This window comes from Buteo buteo, chromosome 8 (genome assembly GCF_964188355.1).
Source record: "Buteo buteo chromosome 8, bButBut1.hap1.1, whole genome shotgun sequence".
NCBI classification, from domain to species: domain Eukaryota; kingdom Metazoa; phylum Chordata; class Aves; order Accipitriformes; family Accipitridae; genus Buteo; species Buteo buteo.
In genome coordinates this window covers 32,339,509-32,363,412 of record NC_134178.1, presented here as the reverse complement: position 1 = coordinate 32,363,412, position 23,904 = coordinate 32,339,509, and the positions used below count along the sequence as shown (strand labels likewise).

General features: G+C 39.4%; 1 protein-coding gene across 1 annotated transcript in view; it reads left to right on the top strand.

Moving 5' to 3' along the window:
• CRYBG3 (crystallin beta-gamma domain containing 3) overlaps positions 1-23,904 on the top strand; it is a 99,189-nt gene that overhangs the window by 26,021 nt on the left and 49,264 nt on the right. Inside the window, exons 3-4 of the mRNA XM_075034041.1 lie at positions 3,017-3,453; positions 18,080-23,054. Coding sequence (XP_074890142.1) covers positions 3,017-3,453; positions 18,080-23,054 — 5,412 coding nt within the window. The remainder of the gene's footprint in view (positions 1-3,016; positions 3,454-18,079; positions 23,055-23,904) is intronic.

Genomic DNA, 23,904 nt, shown 5'->3' with positions numbered 1-23,904 from the left:
ATATACGGAGGGTAGGATTGATTATGTTGAAGGGAAGAAGGGATTTGCATAGTTTCTGTGTTAGGACTTAATATCCATGTATATCTTCAAGTAACCACAGTGTAGGCATTCTCCAGGGCTTTTTTTAATGCAAGACACTATTTATGGTTCCAGGTATGGAAGGATGTTTTCATATTAAAACTTCCTGTTCTTTTGATTTACCAAAAGTTATGTAAGGAAAGGAAGATTAAAGAGAAAGGGAAGTCTAAATAGATTTCCGTTTCTGGAAATGGAGACTACAAAACAGCTTTTCATGCAGGGCATGATTTATGCTTACAAATAAGAAGCACAGTCTTTACAACTTTTATGTCTCTGAGCTGCTAGGGGAAGAATTTCACATATAGAGTGTAGCCATATTTGAAGTCTCATTTCCTAATTGGAAAAAAACACACTAGTTCCTGAATATAAATTAATTCAAGCAAACAAACCCCAAACAATAACAACAAAAAACAATATAAAAAAAAAATACTAAACTGTTGACAAGTTTTGAATTTAATATTTTCTTTTGTAGTTAATGCATTAAGCTGTTAACTTCATAGATATTGTAGGAATTAATATAAATGCTTATAGCCTATAATGGTTATATCTGCAGAGAAAATAATAAGATTTGTGTGCATTTCCTGCACTGAGATACTCTTTGAGATCTGACAAATCTGTGTGAATGGTACTAATCACAGAACAAGGGAGAAATGCCTTCCCTTGCTTAAGTTGAATCAAAAAACTGGTATTGAAGAATGCTGAGGTATTAGTCAAAGTGAAAGAAGCAGAACTTCGAAGCTGACTATGGTGAATCATTCAAGTATTATGAAGTTTTGGAAATTAATTTTTTTCTTGTTTCTGTTTTATATTTCCTTATGCAAAGTACTTGGTTCCTATGAGATAAAGTTAATTGTTCAAGAAATCCATCCCAGGTTTGCATGTTACTGGCATAGTTTGCCTAGTACTGAAGATACCAGCCAGCACTGTGGTACGTCTGTAAGCTGCACTGTTGTCGTCTTCATTTCCGGGGGTGAATTTGGGTAGAGTTGACTTGTAAAGTAGTAAATCCCTGAGTACTACAGGGGTGACTACATCCCTTTGTGATGCATCAGCTATTGATTAGTGCAGTATGTGGGGAAGCAGGTGGGATTTATCACAGGTAGGGTGAAAAAAGGCTAGAGTTTGACTTAGCCCACTTTTGAAAGTTTACATAAAAGTTTAATGTGGTTGTCTAAGTGTCTTGCCTGTATGAAGAAAATAGAGGTTGTATGGATTTCTCAAGGACAATTGTGCCATTCAATTTCTATGCTCACATAAACAATTCAATTTTCAATACATACATCTGATCACTTTAATATTAAGCAATTGCATCTACTCTTTGTATGAAAAAGGTGAAAAAAACATTGCTTGAAGATTAAAGACCGCTGCTCCAGTATCACTAACTATAACTTGCAAGTTTTTAAGAAATTGCTGTTCCCCAAGGATTAAACTGTGTTCATTAAAACACTTTTTTCATAATTAACATGATCCTAGGTGGACTATTAACAAATAAGTCTACTTGCTTATTTTAGGTTACTTGAAACAAATATATCTTCAAGTCAGAATAGGATTAGTGACCTAATGAAAATAGTGGCTTTCTGCTTAGATCGGATGGGTAGGTGTTATCCAATTTGAAACAATTACTCTTCTCCAAACGTACTGTTGACACTAAAAATTTGCATAGAACTTTTTGTTCATGTTCTCCTTTTCCACTCCTGTTGAGCAGAACAAATTTCATCAAAGAATAGCTAGGGTAACTTTATTCTGTTTTAATAAACTGGGTTGAAACAGGGATTGAAATTACAAGGATTGCACTGTAAATATAAAATAGGCAGCAATAGTATAATCCACTACAAAGGGTGAAGATGGGAACAAGGTGCTCACCAGAAAATTTTAGTCCAGGGAAAAAGCATTTGCAGATTGTGAAGCTGAAAAGGTGGTTACATGTGGTGGTTGTGAAGCCTACCAGTGAAGTTGCGTCATGGTTTTGGGCAGATGGTCTTGGCAGAAGTAGCATGGGTTTGGGCAGTGGTTCTTGGATCTGTGAGAGAAGCTGACATCAAGGAAATTCAAAGGCATAAATTGGTGAGGAGCAGAGCTTGTCTTGCCCCTGCAGTAGATGCTCAGCTGAACTGAGGGGAGAAGTGAACAGGTGGTTTAAATGAGGTGAAGCCTTGCCTTATGACTAATTATTTTCAGTTAGCTGATACAGCTGATAGGCAGTTCAGAAGGTCATGGGTGCAGCGGTAGTGGTGTGTAGGACTTTGTCTGCATGATAAAGTATAGAGCTCTGTGAGACTGCAAAGAGATTTGGAAATAGAGCTGTGAGGTTAATTAATTGCCTGTGGAGTTGGAGGAAAGCTGGCCAAAGGATGCAACATGGGGTTGCTAAGGATAGCAGGTAGAATTAATCTCTGGCACATGAGTTGAGTTCGTTTTATCCAAATTCTGTTCTTGATTCTCCTGGTTTTCTTACAAGTGCAGGTTACCCTACGTTAAAGGCTATGGTACGTTTGTGTTTTGCTATGGTGTTCTTGCCTATATTTGCAAGCTGAAAACTGTTCATCTCACAAGGGCATAACAGATTTGTTTGTGAAGCTGTGCTTTTTGAGCAGGTTAGAGTCTGAAGTGTGAAAAATTGTTCCTTGCTTCTTCCTCAGCTTTTTTCTGCCAGTTGAATCAATTGTTCTCCATCTGTCCTTCTGTACTTTACTTCCACAGCAGCTGCTTTGTGAATCTTCTAGCCTATGTAGTCCTTTTAGCTTTTTGAAGAATAGGGACCTTTTTATTACAAAAAGAGAAGAAGAGAGCACAGGACTTTGATCTTAAAATGAACCTTTAAACAACATATGTCCTGAAAGGATTACAATGCATAGGAGCAAATTAAAATTAAGGAATTTGGGAATGTGGGAAAACAACAGGAAACATCTTCTTTATGTGCTTCTTGTATTTATCTTAGGTTTGTCAAAATGAAGAGAGGAACCATTCCACAGAAGAACTTAGCAAGTCTGAAATCCAGGAGGAGCTGAAAAAGGCTAATAGCCTTCCTAGTTTGACTCCTGGAATCAAAACGTCAGATAAAGACAAGCAACCCCGAGAAGGCTTTTTTCATTTTCTTGGAAGCTTATTTAATATTGCAACAAAATCTTCTTTGGTAGAATCTAAACCCCCCGCCTTCCAAGATGAACCCAGCAGATGTGAAAAGGATTTACAGAACACAAACACCCTTCTGGAGGACATGCAGCCAAAGCATCCAAAAATTGAAGAGCCTCTTTGTTCTACAGCTAGAATAGGAGAGAATTCTGTAAATAAAGATGATGCTGTCTTAAATAATATTGGGAAAGATACCTCACAGGATCTGCAAGGAGGCTGGAAAAGATCTGCAGATGCGCAACAGTAAGTTTTATAATTTAGTATTAAATATGTTAATGTTTCTGCGTGTGTGTGTGCAGAGAAGTACCTTGACTAAGTTTTGCTGACTGTATGACAAATGATGGTCATTTCTAAGGATGTTTGGAGTGTCCCTGACTTTGTGCAAAACTCTAGTAGCAACTACCTTAAATAAATGAGAAGTTGATTGCAAGAAAACATAACTTTAAAGAAGATTTTCTAGAAGTCTCCTGTCTATGGATAGATCCAGTGTAGATCCGTCTAAGTGTTAAGAGAGGTTAAAGATGTGGCATTTAGAAATACATTCAGTATTGTAGATCTACTTTGGGAAAAAAAAAAAAAGGTGTAGAGAGCTTATTTCCATCCATATTGTGGGCTAAATTAAAGGTTTAAATGTTTGTCCTTTTAATATCTCACTAGTTCAGTGGTTTTCTGCAAGTAGCATTTCCTCATTTTTAAATTATCTTTCCTGGTTTGACTTGGTGATTTTTGCTTATGTGTTTTGTTTCCCCTTGTTCTTTGGGGTTTTCCTGCAATGTAAAGAAGGTTATACAAAACACTCAATTAGCCTAAATATGGAACAAATATAACAGTCCTGTAGTATTTGAAAAAAAGATTTCCAAAAAAATGGTGCCAAGGGCACCAATGTGTGTTTGAGAGTAGAAAAGTGAAAACATTGGCTGTGGTCCACACCGTATATTACAAAATCTTTCTGACCGTGGCATAAACACAGGTAATAGTATTCCAAAAACATTTGTAGCTGTTATGTTGAATATTTGGCTATATGTGGGCCAGTACAGCATACGTTTGAAGTTAGGTGTGTATGTATGCATGTGATACCTGTCCAGTTTTTGATAGGTGTGTAGAATATGGAGTTGTCCACAGGCAATGAATTTGTAAGTAATGCTTACTCAGATTTTCCATACTGCCCAGGATATTTATTTCAGATTTAAGCCAAAAGTAATGATTTGGCTTAGATACACTGGTAAGTCTATAGCAGTGCTCCTGCTTGTATTGCTGAATGGGAGGGTGTAGTGAGAAGAAAAACATTTTTTTTTTCTTTTAAGTTTTAAAACTAATTTGAGTTGTGCTCAGTATATTTACTGTGGCACGTGTGGTGTTTCGTCTCCATATAGGAGGTCAGAGATTCCCAAAGTAGCTTGCTTAATGAATTTCACTTCCATACTGGGGATGTCTCCAGCACTCTGTCCTTATTTATTATTCAGTAGACTAATGATTTGAGGTGTCTGTCATTCACCTTTATATTATAAACGTAATGGCTGATCAGGATATGAACAGGGGATGTGATACCTGTTCAGGTGAACTTAAGACTGTATTTCCACCACCAAAATACAGTACTGTTTGTAATTAATAATAATAATGGTTGTGTTCTCTTGAGTACTCTCACAAGTTTGGTCTGTGATGTGGTCGACTGGGTTTTATTACAGATTCTTATTGTAGTAGCACACATCTGACTGACTCTTTTTCCAAACTGCATTTTGCAGCCTGGCACTACTGCTTCATTGACCAATATAGAAGAAAATTTATTCTCCCCTTAGTTGTTATCTGGAGAGGTCTAGAAGCATTATGTTATTCAGTCTGGTTCCTGAACAAACTGTGTATTTCTTAAAACCTGTTGGACAGACTGGCTTGCTGCTTTTTGCTGTTTCTGTAGTATATTCTGGAAACCAGCAGGTAAGCTGCATACCATTGTGCTAGAGGCTGTGCACAGATATAAGAAAAGTCACTCCTTGCCTCAAAGAGAGCTTAGTCAAAAAAGACAGTAGACATTAATAGATCTTTTTCACTTTTTATTTTGTTCCATGTAGTTTCTTCCATATTGTATCTCAGCATACTTTCGTCAGTGTTTGATTTTTCTTGCTCTCTCCACCTGCAGCTACTGATTGTATTATTCAGTTTGCAGTGGTAGTCTGTCCTCTATGCAGGTTGGGGGTTTTTTGTTGCTGTTGTTTTTTTTCTTACTCTCTTCCCCAGCAAAGTCAGTCCTTTTATATGCTGTACTCCTCTGCCTTACCTTGAGTCTCTCCTGAGATTCAACTAAAGGCCCAATATGTGGTGAACTAAATGTGGCAATCAGAGCCTACAATAAGTGGATGAGAGGCAGCCATGGTCAGCCCTTAAAAAGTCAGACACTCTCTTTTTTTTTTTTTTTTTTTTTTTTCCTCCAGTTCCCTGGCTGGCTGATGCAATAAGGAGCTGGTGCACATCTTTCCTTCCAGGTAGAAGAAACCTCTGAGTTCTGCTGGCTTTTCAAAGTGTACACATGAGACTTTCCTATTTTATTGATGGCTACAGGCCTGTGAATAGGGGTGGTGGAAGTGACATAATGTCTTGGGATATTTTTTTGCTGCTCTGCTCATTTTATACTGCTGCATTTGAGTAGATCTTGAGCATTAAACTGATAAGGTGCTGGGCAGCCCGTATTCACAGTTTAGAGGGTCAGATGGCGTCATGGTTTAACCCCAGCCGGCAGCTAAGCACCACACAGCTGCTCACTCAGTCCTCCCCACCCAGTGGGATGGGGGAGAGAATTGAAAAAAAGTAAAACTCATGGGTAGAGATAAAGGCAGTTTAATAGGACAGAAAGGAAGAAAATAATAATGATAATAATAACAATAATAAAATGACAATAATAAAAGAATTGGAATATGCAAAACAAGTGATGGACAATGCAGTTGATCACCACTCACTGACCTATGCCCAGTTAGTTTCCAAGCAGCGATCTGCCCCCCCAGGCCAACTCTCTCCAGTTCATATACTGGGCATGACATCGCATGGTATGGAGCACCCCTTTGGCCAGTTTGGGTCAGCTGTCCTGGCTGTGTCCCCTCCTAGCTTTCTTGTGCCCGTTCAGCCTTCTTGGTAGCTGGGCATGAGAAGCTGAAAAATCCTTGACTGGGTATGAACACTGCTCAGCAACAACTGAAAGCGTCAGTGTGTTATCAACATTCTTCTCATAGTGAACCCAAGACATAACACTATACCAGCTACCAGAAAGAAAATTAACTCTATCTCAGTCGAAATGAGGACAGATGGTCTCAGTCTTCATTTGCTTCTTGCGAATTCTTCTTCAGAACAATGTGGATTAATAAGTTTGGCATTAATAAAAGCTTACAGAGTTTGGAAGGTGTGGGTATTAACTCGAAGTGACCTCCTTGCTCTGTGCAAGTATTTTTGAGTTATTTTGGTTTTCTTGAAATCAAAATTGCAGTTTGCATTTTCAATTGACCATATTTTAACATCGTCCTATATTGTTAGATAACCTATGCAAATCAGTGTAGATTTTTCTCAGTATAGTTTACCTGTCTCATGGTCAGGCAAGCATATAAAAATGTGTGTTGCTAGTTTGGAGGTAGGGGTAAGTTGGTTTATATAAACAATGAAGTTTTTCTGCGGAAAATAACTTTTTTTAAATGGAAGGAAATCTGTGTTTTTTTCATTGTAGCTGTTGTAAAATTGGGCAAACATTAACCAGTCATTTTCCTTTTAAACTCATTCTCAAAAGTACAGTGTACATTCTGCCCTTTTTGGGTCAGGATACAAACAAGTTAGACAATCTCTGTGTAACTTTTGCATAGGTTTTTTTCGGCCTGACTGCACAAAGTGACCTGTATCTGAAGCAATTAGTAAAGAGAAATTGAAATGACAATGCAGAACCAGAGGTTTGCACTGTTTGCCTCTTAAAAAGTTTGAATCAAGGATACCTCTTTTTTCTGTTATGAAAGTGGTTATGTCAGGTTTGTTCTCTTTTAGTTTACAGAAGTTTAAAGTATGTAGAGCAGTTTTTTTCTCTTCAGTACTAGCTAGCTTCTTTACTAAATATTAACTAACTGGTATTCATTTAGCATAGTTAAACTGTAAAAGTGCTCTTGATGGCTGACGTTGGCTAGATAGTTTCGTAGGAAGTACTAAGAAGTATTTGGAAGTGGGTGCTAAAAGCACATGAACAATGGTGGAGAGGGACAAGATGTAGCACAAAGAAACAGGAAGGTCCGTGTATACCATGAAGGGAACAATGGTGTGAACGTGGTCTTCTCTAATCTCTTGAAGATTTAGTCCCAAAAGGCAGGTGAGACAGCTAGTGATGTATATAAATTCAAAGGTACTATTGATTCCATTGATTGTTATGTTAAATTGCAATTTTAGCATTTAATGTAGAGGGAAATTGGAGCTGGGGGCTTTACAAATTCTTAAGACCACTGCATTATTAATCTTACAACCATTTCCTTTGTCATGAGGAACATTTAAATTTGTTAATTCTAAACTACTGTTAAATATTAAATTAGAGGTTATCTATGGCTAGGGAGGAGGTTGCAATGGTAAGTGAAAGAAGGACAGTTGTTAGATTGCATAATCCCCATTAGAGTTGTTTAAAAAAACAAAAACCAAAACCAAACAACCTTTCAGAACTAAAATACCTACCAAATGGTCGCAGATGCCTTTACCCAGACAACTTCATTAACCTTACATCCTTAAAGCAATATTTTGCAAAATAAAAGGAAATCAGACTGCTCCGACCTGCAGATTGAGGTTAATTTTGCCATCAGTGGGAGGCCTGGGACTTGGTAAAGACTCAAGTTTCCAGGCCTTGAGCCAAGGAAAGTGGAATTCATGAGCTCAGTCTGTGGAGTATGTGTTTTTGAGGGACAGAACGTGTAGGTCACGTTATTCCTCCATCACACTGGCTGGTTGGCTCAGAGGTAATTGTACCTTAAGGGCTTCTGCTCCTTTAATCCAGACAGTGGCAAGCGGTAAAGGAGGAGCACAGAGGACAAAACCATGATAAATTTGGCAAAGTCTCTAGACAACAATTACTGTGGACAGTAACATAATAAATAATTGCAGCACTGAAGATGGGTGAGGAGAGTTGGGTTGGCTAAGTCTCCAGTGATTGCATCCCTTAGTCTTCCATTTGTCTGGGATTGTTGAAGATTTCCTTGTCATTGAGAAGTGAAGCAAGGAATTGGGCTTGCAGTATTCTATAAAAGCTTAATGATGAAGGGGTGAGGTCAGTAAAATATAAAATACAGTTTTAAAGTAATGCTTATTCTGCTATAAGTGGAAAAGAAAAATGCAAAGGCATTTGCTACTAAGCATAGAAGAGTCTCTTGCTTAGGTAAGATGGCAACTTTTGTGTAGAATAGTCCCCAGTGGCAGAGGGGTAAGTATAAAAGTGAAAAGTTCATGTTTAGTTTTAGCCTTTGCACTCCTTCTCAAGGATGCTAAAAATCCAACCTTTAACTGATTAAATAATCCCTAAAAATAAAACCATGGAACAGTGGGGGTGCACTTCACCTAATTTCTCACTGCTGAAAGTCTGTGTGAGATCAAGATTTCATAATGTAGGTGGCAAATATAAAACATGGATTTGCCCCCATTATCTTTCCTTCCTATAATGTAAAATTCTTTCAGTCATACATTTATTGCCTTTCACTTAACAAGCTTCAAAATTCACTTAACAAGCTTCAATTTTGGCTTCAAAATTGAGGCTGTTTCTCTATGACTCCTGAGAATGGACTTCCTGCAGTACATACCTGCCGTCTTCTCAAGAATACCAGTCGTGGTAATAGGCACTACTCTCTACAGGTAGCTGAGACCAGAACTCTGACAATTTATTTTCCTCCCCCACCCCACCCCCGAAAATTAAAAAAAAAAGAGTAATGACCTATATGTGTTCTATTGACTGCTTGCCATTTGCCTGTCTTCTACTAGATTTTTTTATTTTTGTAACATCCAGTAACAATAAGTGGATGTTGCATATAGTGACGTGTGAAACAATAGTACTTGTGAAACTGGACAGCTTGTCCTGGAGTTCAGCAAGAGGCCTTATTGCATTGCTGAACAAGGTTGATGAGATGAAAATCAAAGTTGCACCCACTCTAAATGTTTTGATTATAAAATCCTGACCAGTGATTAGGATGCTGATACCCCAGTTTGACAAAATATTTAAGATCCTGACTTCTCTCTTCTGTTATGAACCTTGTGCACTTGGAAGTGAGAAAGAACTCCCAACCCCACAACTGCAAGGATTTTCTAACTGTACGTAGAAGAGGAGGGGGGGTGATTTCAAAAGCAAATGCTCAAAAATGTATGCTTTTACACTTTGCACCCTGCCAGGAGCCGAGTCCTCATAATAGTTTAGCGAGAGCATTGCAAGCTATTTCATTCAGAAAGGGAGGTAGCCTTAAGGAGAGACAAATCTCAGACTGTTCACAGTTAGTTCTACTATGTTATATGTTGTTGGGTTTGTTTGTTGGTTTATAAGTCTAATAAACCTGTTGCTATACATCTAATTGCATAGTATTTCCCATCTTAGTACCATTGAAAATCCTGTCTTTTTATTTTGCTCTATTAGAAATACATCTGATAAAATCCTTCAGGTCTACATAATTCTGGTTAACGTGTGTTTCAGAGCTTGTCATTCACCTTTGTGTTACTGGTCAGATGCAGGCTTGTGGTGATATAGAAACATAACCTTTAATTTGTCTGATGGATTGTGGTTTTGATTCAGTCAGTAGCAGCAGCATTCATCTTTCCGTACAGATGCCTTTGGCAGACAATCAAGAGTAAATGAATGGAAATTAAATCACTTAATTCTAAGCGATGGTCTTGCCAGGTAATTCCTGAGGAATAATGTAGAAGAGTGGGGAAGCTGCTGCTGCTGCTGCACTTGTTGAAATCAAATTCATCTCGTGGTTAGACCTGTGTCCGTCTCTGTAATTGCCTACACAGGACACACTATACATACAGGACCTGAACTTTTAAAACCCTAAGTGTACACACAGCATGGCAGTGTTCATCCATCTTTGAAAGCATCTGTTGAGTGATGACAGTAAGAGGAAAACAAGAGCACTGTGTTGATTACTTCTATTATAATAATACCTGCATAAAGATTCCTGTTGTAGAGACAAATACATATAGTTATATAGTAATATACAGCTAATATACAGCCTGTCAGAGGCAGAACAGACAGCTGCTTCCCTTTGTAATATGAGGTTGCATTGGTGGTGGTTCTGGGGAACACCAGGACAGCTGTGGACCCTGGGTGGTCCTGCCAGCATGTGCCCTGCATGCCTGCAAGCACTGTTGTTTGGACCTGGATCGGTTACTCTTGGTCTTAATTCCCTGATGCATTTGCTACACAGACACTTGAAGCAGCACAAGGAGCAGCAGGGGGCAGAGGTACGCATCTTGGGGTGGGGAAATGGGGAGGGAGGAGGGGGACGTAGTAATTAATCTTCCGATAGCTTTCTGGCTTCTGCCTTCATAAACGGACCATGGAAGTGCAGTGTTGTTCAGTTGCTGGTGCTCAGGCGGACGAGGAGTCATTGCTGAGAGTGACCTGCTACCGCTTGAGAGGGGTATAAGCAACGTGGGTAGCTCCACCCTTCTAGGACAGCCAAATATGGCCCAAAATTGATTTAGAAGGCTGTCCCAGGAAAGGATCAGGATCATCTTGCCCGTAACTCCCTTGGTGAACTGCGGAGGGAGGCTTCCAGCAGTGATATACCCAAACTCCCTTGGAAGGACTTTGTGTTAGGTCACTAAAGAAGAGGGCTTCTTTCTTCTGAAATGTTTTCTTCCAGACACATCTTATGCATACCTTGATTTGAATGAGCTAACCTTTAACAGTACTTACAGACTTTTAAATTTTGACGAGAGCCCAAGCCTGTGTGGGTCAACTGAGACTTTGTCAAGATAGGTGCTGTGCTGAGATTTAGTGACCCATTCCAACAGCGGGGTGGGTGAATTTCAGGGCTCTGCTGTAGGAGAAATGCAGGCCCAGGCCTGCCTGCCAGAGAAGGGTACCTGCCCAGAGCTGGGACATGGGCCAAAGGAAAGGTTCTTGTTGGCACCAAAGCAAAGATTTCTGTGTTTCTGAAGGATGAAAGCTTCTTAGTTTAAGAGTAATTCATAACAGATGCAAAATTGAGCTAAATTAATTAAGATGAAAATTAATTCACTGGGTTGTTTTTTCCACTGAACTTTTTTTAATAGGGTTTTTCAACTGTGTAGTGTATTTGATTAATAGAGACTGTTTCTTAGAAACAGCATTTTACAGTGTGATTTTTGAAGTTAAGGAGCTACCTGCAATGAAATTGTTCAGGCCTCCTAGGCGTTTACTTGTCAATAAGGGCTTAATCTGTAGACCTTCATCTTTACTGCTGTTGGGGTGGCAAGTAGCATCAGAGAGACGGCATCACTAGGTTCTTGTCTTTAAGTAGGCAGGTGGGCTGCTAGAACACATAGTCACCTTTGGTTGCCTTTTCAGAGCATATGCAGCAGCTGTGTAATAATGCTCAGAGGCAGGTCCTGCTGATATGTCTGCCTAACTCCCCCTAGCATCAATGTACGTGAAAGGGACGAATAATCTCTTTGTTTCTGGCATCCCGAAGTCAAACCCTTTAGTTTCCTTAATGCATCTGAAGCTACACTCTTGCTTGAGAGTAGAGGGATGTCCTAGCTTTAATTCTTCGTTATGTATGAGGAGAGGGCAAGTGGAGTGGCTTTCTGCAGCCTTAAGAGAAGGCTAAGGGGATACCTTACTGCTGTCCTCAGCTCTCTCATGGAGGCCTTAGTAGAGGAGATGGAGGCAGACTCCTCTCAGAGACATGCACTGTTGGGACGAGAGGCAACAGGAACACAGGATATTGGGAAATGTGTTTTCACCATGAGGGTGGTCAAACCCTGGGGCATGTGCACAGGGCTCCGGTCCCGAAGGCCCATCCTCAGAGATGCTCAGGAGTGGTAGGACGAGGCCCCGAGCACCCTGATCTAGTTGGCCCAGCTTGGTTGAATTGGATGGTCTCCCACAGTCCTTTCTTAGCCTGTATTGCAGTTCGGTGCCTGAAGGCAAGGCCACCTCTCACAAGGTAGCTTTGTGCGGTCCAGCTTCCGAATGCAATTTGCTCTCCGTTGGGATTTGCAGTATCGTATAACCCCTCCTTGCACATCAGCGTGGGGCAGCACAGGCCATGCTTGTCCCTGCTCCTTAGAGGAGGCACGTCACAGGCATTTGAGCACCTGAATATCTGAGTGTGACAGAGGGGAAGGGAGGGGTAGCTGGCTGAACTACCTGGTGTGCGGAGGGGTGAGGGTGGCAGGTAGGTGTGCATGGATGCTTCTCACAGATTTGGGGCAGAAAGGTCGGCTGTTGCTGGGTACTGAGGAAAAATGGCAGCAAAGAGCTGGGAGTGATCCCAGGCCCTTTGTGCTTCTCTTGGTCTTGCAGCTGCTGGTGTTTTGAGTCAGCCTTGATCTGTGCTTTCTTCCTTCAGACTCAGAGTAGGGTTGCTTTCCCAGATGTGGAAGATAATCAAGAAGTAGCACCATGAAGGGCAAGGGAAAGGAAAAACATTCCTTTCAAGGTCACAGAGACTATATTTGCTTTTACTAAAATTGTCATTGACTCTTAATTGTCCTTATGGAACATTAGCTTTGAAATTTCCTGCAGAATCAACTGCGTGCAAATCACTTTGTTCAACCAAACTTTTGACCTTTTGAAATATACATTGTAAAGTCCCAGGACACTAAGTATTTCAAACTTCAGATTTAAATCATGAAGCTATCCCCTCTGGCTAAAAAATAATTTTCTTTCATCTAAGTTGTATATGGCAACTTTTCAGTTAGCCCACAGTGTCTCTCTTCAATAAGGCTTTTATTTTTTCCATTCATGAAGATCTGACATGAGTGTAGAAACCAGCTGGCTGAGTAAGTTGGATTCCACCAGAAGGTTTTTCAAAGTGACTTTAAAACAGTTGTTTCCAGACAAAGGACCTTAACGTAATCTTTAAAAAAAAAAAGTTGTCAGTTAAGTATGCAGTAGAATAAAAGCTAAGTGGAAAAAAATTAAAATAAACAATAGCATAATTTTAAAATAGTCGGGAGGAGTAGACAGGAACCACAGGAGACATACTGATTTAGATCAGCGGTTTTCAGCCTGTAGCCTGCAGATCTCTGCTCTGGGAGCTACTTCTGAGGGGTCTGTGAGAGGAGATTGGGGGAAACATGCACATGTATGCTTGACAAAGCAGGAGCCTGCTGGCTGGGGAGAAAATATCTGGAAGAGTGAGGTATGAGGTAAAAATGGCCAATGCATGTCTTGGGAGAGCCAAGTGTTGCATGCTGCAGAAACAGGCCGGACAGCAATATGCTTATGCTTCGGCACTGCTGAGCCTTAGCTAGCAAGCCTGGAGCTAAGCAGTGATGCTGGTTGTAAGGGTTTTCTAGTGTGGATGCCATGCTGTGCAAATGAAGCTGTGCTGCCTGGGGATCTGAGATGCTGTACCCATGTAGTGCTGTATCATGCTGTATGATCTTCCTCCATCTTTTTGAAAATAGGCTAGGGTTTTTCCTTTCTGCATTATGGTATGGTACAAATATGAAGATTGGAGGGGTCACCATCTTGATGACATACACTTGAAAAAGGTGCAAACAATGTAGTCTTTATGGATGTAGTGAGATGAGGTATTCAAGGTAGTAGGTTTCCTCCTGCTTCGGGGCTTCAAAACCAACAAGATTCTTTTATAACTAATGCCACTTTTGGGGCAGGTTACACAAGATGTCTGTCATATGAGATGTCAGAAGATGTTCCCCTCTCCTCCTTGAGTTAGCCCCCCTTGAACTTTTTATTTCTGTTTCAGAATAGAATAAATCTCTACAAGCACCTACTTTTGACAAATTTAACGTAACTCATGTTGACATCCTCTCTTGTTGCTGTCAAACAGTCTTTTGTGAAACTGAATTAAGGCTTTATAGGGAGTTGAATAGCTTCCTCTGAAGAAGGGAAAGAAGGAAGGAATCTCCCAGTATTTGAAATATGTGACAGAATACACACTGGGTTCTGTGTATAATCAGGCTTTCATCTATATCCTCATGAGAGTAGAAAAAAAATTTTGCAAAGAGTTTTTAAGGTATGTTCTGAACTGGCATATTGGTGATCAGAAATGAATTGTTACTTTAAATGTCTATGAAACAAGTCTCTAGTGACACTTTCAAAAGATTTGCTGTGACACTGCCTGCTTCTAAATGTGTTTCGTAAGACTTGTAGTTGAATTGCTGCTGCCGCATAGGAACATGGGTTTTCATTTTTTAAATGTCTTGTTGCATGTGAGCGTTCAGATTGAACACGCTTCTGTGTGCTCGTAAAAGTAAATGCATTAGGACTAAAAGGTCTGCTGGCAACATTTTTATAATATGCTGAGCAGCAAATTTTTTATCAAAGGTCAGAGGTCCTGAAGTTGCTATGTCTGTGGAGAGAGGTTGGTTCTCTTTTAAAATAGCATCCACTGCAGAAACTCTTGGTAGTGACAAGCCTGCAGGAAAGCAGAGCTGTGTGTTAGGAGACACTGGCAGAGGCCAACTACATGATGAGGATCCACCGCTCAAGCAGTGCTATAGCCAGTGCTAGTCAGGATTGGATTTGTGCACAGAACGCCATAGGGCAGGTTGCTTTGAGCCTTGCTCAGACTTCAAATTGGTCAATCAGAGCGTAAAATTCCCTCAGAAGACAAACAGAGAGCAAAAAGAATTGGGACAAATGATAAAGGGTGCCACATAAGCAAAAAAAGAAACTTCTGAGTACGTTTGTTGTGCCTGACTGTGTGTAATAAATGGTACAACTATTTGTTGGGATCTGTGGCTCAGATCAATGTAGATATAGTACCCCATCATGCTGCATTCTTGTTGTCATCCCTGTGTAGGCAATCTTCTTGTAAAATTAACTTATTCGTGCCATTTCTGGATGCTTTGGGTTTAAGAATTGCTGAGTTCAGCAGAGAAATTTGAAGGCAAAGTTGGGTTTAGGAGACAAACAGAAGGACATTTTCCAGCTTTGTGTCAGAGCACTAGTTCTCACCACATATTTATAGATAAATTCTGAATTCTTCCCACTCTATATCAGACAAAAATCAATCATGAAATGAAAGACACTCAGTAAAAGTTAATTGTCATAGAGACATTTATTCAAAATAATGCCTTGGGTTTGGTGGAAATGAGTGTTTGGTACCTTGCAATACAATTTATGTGCTCACTTTAAACATGTATCATTACAGTTTTCCTTTTCAAGTATCCATAAAACTTGTTTTGGAGAATTGGTGCCAATCTGTGTTCTGTTTGTTTTCTTGAACAAAATTTTATCTGGATTTAGGATGGCTGTAGACCAACTTTTATTTTTGAGGTTGGCCAAAGTATGGGAGAGCTGGTGGATTTTGTAGAAGCTTAATAGTGATTATTTAAAGTATTTTGACCCCGTTCTGAATTAACTGAAATAGGAGAGGTTACTCAGTAAAGATAATTTTGAATGAGAGTGTGATCAGGTCTTATGTTCTTAAACTTAATTTTATTAAGGGTATGACTGATTCTGAGTAAATGCAGTGTACTATAGAACTCAACAGATCCTTCCCCTGCGATTTTTAAGACCTCTGGAGCTTTGGAAAATGTTTTCTAATGTAGAAGAAAGTTTTCTGTGAGGAAATGGAAAATAATGTAATTATCTTTTTTTAAGCAAAACAAAAATTAATAATTTCTTTCTCTACTACCCTTCCTCCAACTGTGTTTTGTTTTCTCTCTCAGAGAAATGTGTATGTCTCTTTGAAGAGGTGTGAATGCTGAAGATAGCAACTTTAGCAAATGGTTTGTGTGTTTAGCAGCTACCACTGTTGGTATCTCTGAAAACGAAACTAGTGGTATAGAAGACTAAATGTAGGCATGTAACTTTGCAAACATTTGGGAGACATGCTATTTATACATGACTTTCCTGTTTCCTCTATAACTTAATATACCTGGCTAATAAACACTCTACTGAGATTCTGCTGTAGCCTTCATCAGAGGTTACAATGAATTTAATCCCTGTACAAACTTCATTTTCAAGTTCTCACAATGTCTAAATTCCCATATTCTTGTATTTTGGCATTAGCCTAAATACACCTGGTGATATAAAGCATGCCTATAAATGACTGTTTATGACACTGTTTTAATGTTTATGGATATGAATAATTTCACTTTTAGTTCACTTGTACTCTTTGCATGTCCAAATACTGCACAAGGAGAGTTTACTTGTGATTTTAAATATTTTTAAGTTCCCTCTTCAAAAGAAAATTAATATTGAAGTAAGAATCTGGGCCTCTAAAACCTTGACAGAAAAGAGATTCTATTTTAGATTGGTAAATCCACTCCATTTTTATATTCTTCTATACCTGTTGAGAGACTACATACTCAGAATCCAGACAGACAATATTTGAAGTTACAGTTACTCAATGATACTCAAATAAACAAAATTATTTTGCTGTTCTGTTTTCCTTAGTAAATTGGTGTTCTATTTCTCACTTGTGAACTAATGGTAAGCTGCAAAGAGCTTTTAAAAATGCTATTAAGTTATTTTTTTATCTATTGCAATGCTTTTATATTAGAAATCAAAATCTGAGCTAACACCTTCCCCCCCGCAAGAGACTCTTCTGAAAGGAGTATGACAATTTCCCAGACAGGTGAATAGCCACTTCTAACCACTGGGTTAGCAGATATAGGATCAGACTGGATAAGAGTTTGAAAGGGTTTATTCTTAGTTTAGATGGAGGCTGAGGCAGAATGGAGTTTAAGAACAGTCTTGAGCATCTGCTTTGTCCTAAGGTGAAGAATGGAAAAGCTGACGGTCACATTCATATTGTCACTGCCTGATTTTTGCAAGAATTCTTTAACAACAAAAAAATGGGGGGGAAGGGGAGAAGCATTAGAAAGAAAGGTGAGTATTTGTGATGTCTGTTTGTTTTAAGAAAGAAGAAAAACTGCTTCTTCAGAGAATTGAAAGTGACAGGGTCCGAATTTATCCTTAGTATTATCAGAAAGAGCAGTGAAGGATCAGGATCACAGTTTTTCCATGGTGATTCTTTCATTTGTTAGTTTTTGCATTCACTTTTTTTGCTACTAAATTTAAGACTAATGAGTGGCTAGATCTACCAATTTCATGTCACATTTCTGGTCTTCTCATTTTGATATTTCTTCCAGCATTCAAGCAGTCTTCATTCTTACCTGATCTCTGTTCATTCTCTTTCATTACTACCCTGTGGTTCAGAAAGCATCCCCTGTTGTATACTTTCTTTTCTGCACATGTTTTGCTTCTCTTGTTCCATACCAATATGTGGAGAGTTTGGGTGAAAATTTAAATTTCAATTCAGTACTTTAATGAACATTAGTACAGTAATTTTTTTTTTTTCAGTTTTAAACTGTAGGTCTGCTTTAGTAGGCTATAACATCTTCACAACAGTATGTTTATTTCTGTCACTGCAAATGTTGATTTGTATGGTGGCATTTGTAAATAGTAATGCCATTGTCTAGTAGAAAGGAAATGATGGAAGTTGTTTATAGCAAAATCTACTTTTTGCTTATAGTTTAAGTTTGCTTTTTTAGTAAAAGGTAGTGTAGGTATCATTAGTCACGCAAACCCATATTTAGGAAGAGCAGAAAAAGGAGGAAAATAGCGTTGCGTGCAATCTACAGTGTGTGCTAACCTGTGAAGGAAAACAGTATTGTACATCATCTACAGTTTGTGTTAACCTTTATTATCACACTAGCTATTTAGATAGTCTTGTGCTGATAATGATGATCCTTGTTACAGGCAAATGCAACGGAAGCCAGAAGCACCTGCAGTCACTTATGCAACATATCGAGGTTCTGCAAGGATTAGGCAGCTACTGAAGAATCAGTCAGAAATGAATGAAAAAGGAGAAGAAAGTACTGAGAATAGAAATGCTTCAGTGGCCAAAGAAAATGGAGAGATTCAAACAACTGTCTCTCCAAAATCAGGACACTTGATAAAAGAAAATGGAGATGATGAGGGTAAAGATCACAAAGATGATGCCATAGTAAAGTCTTCTGCAGTTAAAATGGGAAGGAAAAAGTCTGGTAAAGCTCAGCATTGCTTGGGTAGCAGTAAACATGAAATAACTGCAAAGGCCACAACTTCATCTACTGAATCATCTCATGAGATAGACTTAAGATGTATGCCTGCTTTAGCTGCAACAAAAGTTAAAAGGACATATTCACTAGATTCATTATTGTCATCTAGGTGTAGAAACAGTGAGTTCCTAACCAATTCCACTTCCCAGATTACCAGTTCCCTTAAAATGAGTTCTGCAGACAACTTGGTTGGAAGAGAAGATGGACTGCTGGGAGAAGCAGAAGCTCTGTTTCAGGCAGACAAAAATGCCATGTCTAACTTCGATAAAGAAAATGATTGTAGTAAAACAGCTAATAAGGAGTCCACAAAAGAAACACAGGATGATTGTTTACATTCACCCAAATCAGAAAGTAAGACAGTTAATGGAGAATTACAAGTGAGTAAGAGAGAATTTTGCTGTAATCATCAAATGGATAGTCACTCAGACCTAACTTTGGATGTCCAGATGCTTCGTTCCAGTACCACTACATTTCAGCAGCAAGCAGATCAGCATACAGGTGGTGCAGATAAAAATAGTGATCCAAGAAAAAGTGATACACAGAAAATTGTGGCAGCTGTAGAAAGAGAGCAAAATCCACAGAGCTTCCTTGCTACTGTTCTTTTACCTTTTAATGAACAAATACCCACTTCACTTAACATGGAGTCCAAAAGAGAAAAATGCATAGCCACAGGTGATCTAAGTACTTCAGTGTCATCTATTAAAAACAATGAAGATGTAGTCATGGACAGGGGGACTTGTAATGAAGAACTGAGTGAGTTAGGGAAACCAGTGTATGTACAAAATGATCACCAATTAATCCGTGTGGAGAATTCTAAGGATGCTGCCACACAGCAGACTGGTTTACCTTGTCCAGAAGCTAAGGCTGTGGAAACAATGAAGGTTTTATCTGAGGTTGTGGTGGAAAACCTTGCCAATGTATCGTCGTGCATACATGGATGTGAAAGTGTGAAATCTGACTTGGATAAGCTGACGGTACCTCTCTCTGTAACTTATGAGTCGTCTTTTGAAACTGGAGACTGTTCCTCAGCTTCCCTTCATCCTAGTTGCAAGTCCAAAAATGTAGGGAAAAGAGAAGTCAGTTTAAAAGATGAGAGAGAGACACTTTCTCATCCTGATCTTGAATATGAGAAGAACAAATCCTTTGAGCCTGTAGAGATGAGCCTCTCAGAAAACTCTGTTTCTGTCTACAGCTGTGGTCCTGTTTCCCTTGAAACTGTTCAAGACTTTCCTGCCAAGGCATTAGCTATACTCACAGAAAATAACACAGCAAAGCCTGCGCCTTGCCCTTTAATCACCATTGACAGGACAGACAATCATACTCCTGCTTCTAAAATTGACAAGACTGGCATGACTGAGGTTGCTTTTGTTCCTTCAGAGTGTAAAGATTGTGTCTTTGAACTTTCCTCTTACGTTTCTAAGTCACAAGAAAAAAATCTGGAGGTTTCTCATTCTGCCTTGAGATATGGAGGAGGACCTTTGACCAACCATTCTGCTTTCATCAGTGAAAAAGACATAGACGTAATTTCTGAATCTCCACCTGTTTCTGAAGATGGGTGTATTAATTTTTCTTCCAAGAAGGAAAACAGTAATATGCCTAGGCTGTCACCTACAGTACATGATTCTTCATCTGACAACCAAGGAAAAATGCTTTCTCCTGCCACTAACTCTGAAAATGGCCAGACTGCTAGATGGTCTGCTGCTTCTGAACAGGACAGCTTTATTTTTCCAGCTGCTGAGTCTAGGAGAATAATCCCTGAGGACAGAATGACCAAGGTGCCACTTTGCTCAGGAGACCTGAGAGCTTTGTGCCCAGCCGATTCTCTGGAACCTGAGCTTACTCCAGCTACACTTGATGGCTCTGCTGCTGGAGTAGATGTGGGGGGTGTTTGCATCCCCAAGCCCACTTCACCTACTCTAGGATCCAGAGAGGCCTCCAACCATTCCATTTCTGCCTTGGAAATGTTGAGTGTTGCTCAGGCGAACAGTAATTCTTCCAGTCACAGAGCTAGTGATGGGGCAGAGGAGGCCTCATCCACACAACAGGCTGACAGCAGTGTCTTGGTAGAGGCAATGCCAACACCTATCTGTCCTCTGAAATCTTTGGAAATGGCATCCAAGTCAGCCTGTACTGAGAGTGTGTGCAGAAATGCTGTGGGACACGTGATTCTTGGTAACCATGCTTCTGCTATCTCAGAAGCCCCTTCTGTGACAGATGATCAAACAGCTGGTGCACCTACTCAAATAGAGTCAAATGAGCTCTGTTCTGAGGAAGTATGGGAGGATACCGATACGAAGGGACAAGAACATGCTAAATTCCACAATGGTGCTGTGTTTAAAAAAGCTGAGGAAATAGTGGACTCAGTTTTACACTTGGCTGTAGAAGAAATAATAGTAAAACAAGCCATTGGTGTCTGCCAGTTTTGTGGGAGTAAGGATAGTTTAATAAATATGGATATTCTAAATGATCAGAAAGCTGCAACTGTGCAGCTGGAAGCAGAAGAAATCCAGTCAGCTGTGCAGTCATTAAAACATTTTAATGAGAGCAGTGGAGGAGGCTCATCTTCATTTGCAGGAAATGAAACAGTGGATACAAATAATCAAGATGAAAAGATGCTATCTTACATCCCTGAGAAAATTTACCTACATAGTGCACTAACACTAAAAGCAAAAGAAACAGCTGATGAAGTCATTAACTCAGCTAAACAAAAGCTGGCATCCAATCAGTGGCAAGGCAGTGAGAATAAAATGCCTTCTGAAAAGGTTGAGCCTAAACCTAAGGCTGAAACACCAAAAATTTTAAACTCTGATATGAAGTTACCTGCCAAAACACAGGAACCAACAGAGAATAAGGAAACTTGTAGTGTAACGGTAAACTGTGAAAAGGCAGATTGCTCAGGTCCTCCTTTGCTTCCAAATAGTATGGAAAATGGCATAGATTGGCCCCAAAGAGGTGAAAAGATACCAAATAATGCATTTCCATGTCAAACAAATGGATTTCTACCCACTGGTAGTTCAGCAAGGCTAGAATCAGATCTTAGGACACCAGCAAAAGAGAGACATGATAGAAAGCTGTGTGAACATCAGGCTGCAACACAGATGTGTGGCAAAGCTGGAGTATCAGCAACTAGTAGAAAATCTGATGGATCTTTACATTTAATACATAGAGATGCTACTGTGACTGAAGAGATGCTTCTGTCATTGCAGTTAAAACATTCATGCAATAATACAAATATGCCAGAATGCATGTTGCTGCCAACTGTAAATGTTAACTTGTCATCTTTTATGCCTGATGAAGAATGTATCGGCACGCAGAGTGAATCCAAAGACAAAAGCAGTCCTCGGGAATCTCTGGAAAGCAGTGCAGATGACAGTCCATGTGCACACTGCAGAAGAGAGGCTGCAGAAGAAGTACCTGCACAAGTAAAAGCAACCTTAGAAGATTCAAAGGCAGTGGAGAGTAAGGAGGAACTAGCAGAAGGGTTAAGTGAAATAGTAGAGGTTAATACTGGATTAAACACTCAGTTCATTGTACGTGAATTTTCTGTTATGGGAGAGGACAGTGAAGGGGAAAACTGCTTCAACACAGTCTTTGCCCAAAATAATGATAATCTGAAAAAGGTACAGATGAAGGATCGAGACATTAAGAGAAATGATCAGCTTGAAGGAAATGGTCTGGGCTGCAGCAATGACATGAAGGAATCGACAGATCTTGTAGCCTTTTCCCCACTAATTGAACAATGGGAGAACAATTCTTTTACTATCATTTATGAAGGTGCCCTTCAAACTGAGAACAAATCTGTCTCAACTGACAATACACAGACTGGTTCGCTTTCTTATTCTGATTTGCCTTCAGATAATATAGATCATCTCATGTGTGAAAGAGCAAAGAATAGCCATGAGTTAGCATGTCTTTATGGGAAGGATAACAAGTTGAATGAAGCAACAGATAGCCGTAGCTCAGAGTCATTTCTGAGTGTGGAGGCCAAGCGCTATAGAGTATATCCTTTCTCTTTGTCTCCAATATATGAAGATGACAGCTCCCAAGAAGACTTGCTTTCCACGGACATGTCGCCCGAAGGCCATCCTAGTGGAATATCTAAAGATAACACTGACCATGCTTCTGTGCTTTCCCTTCTGCAGTCAGTTTCTGAGCGCTTACAGTTTACTACTCAGCTCAGTAAAGAGGAGGAGGAAGAGGGAGTGGAGGACGAGGAGGAGGAAGAATCATCATATGAAGAAAATATGTTTGATGTTGAGAGAGAAGGCGACTGTCTTTCCAGCCAATGGAGAGGGAATGTAAAAGCAACACTTCAGTCAAATGACCAAAATAGATCTTTGTTTCCTGAACAATCACTTTTTCTTTCAAAAGAACAACTTGACTCTAAGGAGCAACCAGAACTGTTTCCAAATGCAGCTTCTCCCAGTCAAACACCTTGTAAGCCAGTTTCACAGAAAGCTGATGCTGCTCTAAAGTGTCCTCCTACAAGTGTGTACTACCAGTATTTGAAATCTGCCAACAATTGCTCCTCTGAGAAGGGGACCAGGTTTGGAAGCGTTCTCCAGGATATGTTGCAGCCAAAGATTCATTGGTCTCAAGACAACACCATGCCAAAACTGGGAGAGCTGTCAACGGTAAGATGTCATGTCACGTAATAATAATAATCAAAGTGATTAGCCTAGATTCAAAATTGCTGTCTCCCTATTCTCCTTCCTCCCTTTTAAAGGTTAATTCTTTTACCATAAACAAAAGTAATTAGGCTGTTTAAGACCATAGTTTAAAAAAAAAAAAATAGCCTTCTCAAATTAATTTTTAAAACATAGTATTCTTGGTTCAGCACACAGATGAAAGTGACTTAATTGTTAAAGAGAAGATGTGAAAAGAAAATGTAGTAGGAAAATATGTTTAATAGCAAGTCTGTATAATAGCAAAACACAGACTTGTCCATATTAAGGACATTACAACCTGAAGATGATGGAATTGCCTTTTGTATGAAAATTGTTCTTTCATTTCTTCCACTTCTGAGGTTAGTAGAGCTGTATTGTCCAAAAAATAGAAATATCTGCTTACTGGGCTATTTGATTGTTTCATTACAGAGTCTTCTACAAGTTGTAGCTCAGTTAGCAAGTAAGTAGTATAGCTGCTTGCGTAGACTAGCATTTCTTTTTTAGTTTATTTAAGGCAATGGCAGGTGAGGGTATGGAAACAGTTCTTCCAATATTTAGAAATTGAAAATGCCTCATGGACCAAATGCGTAACTGAAGAAGAAAGTATTTCCATTAAGTTGGCAATATTTCAGTCTGTGTTAGAGGTCTCTTTTGGTTTTGCCACTGTTAAGACATGCAGTTTATTGTTTGCTGGGAAAAGGTAATATATTTCCAGAAGTTGTAACTTCCATGATGGTTCTTCCTTTCCTTTCCTTCACTTGCTGTTTCAGCTGATTGTTTGATTCTGTTAAACTGTTTACACTAACTCTGAATGACA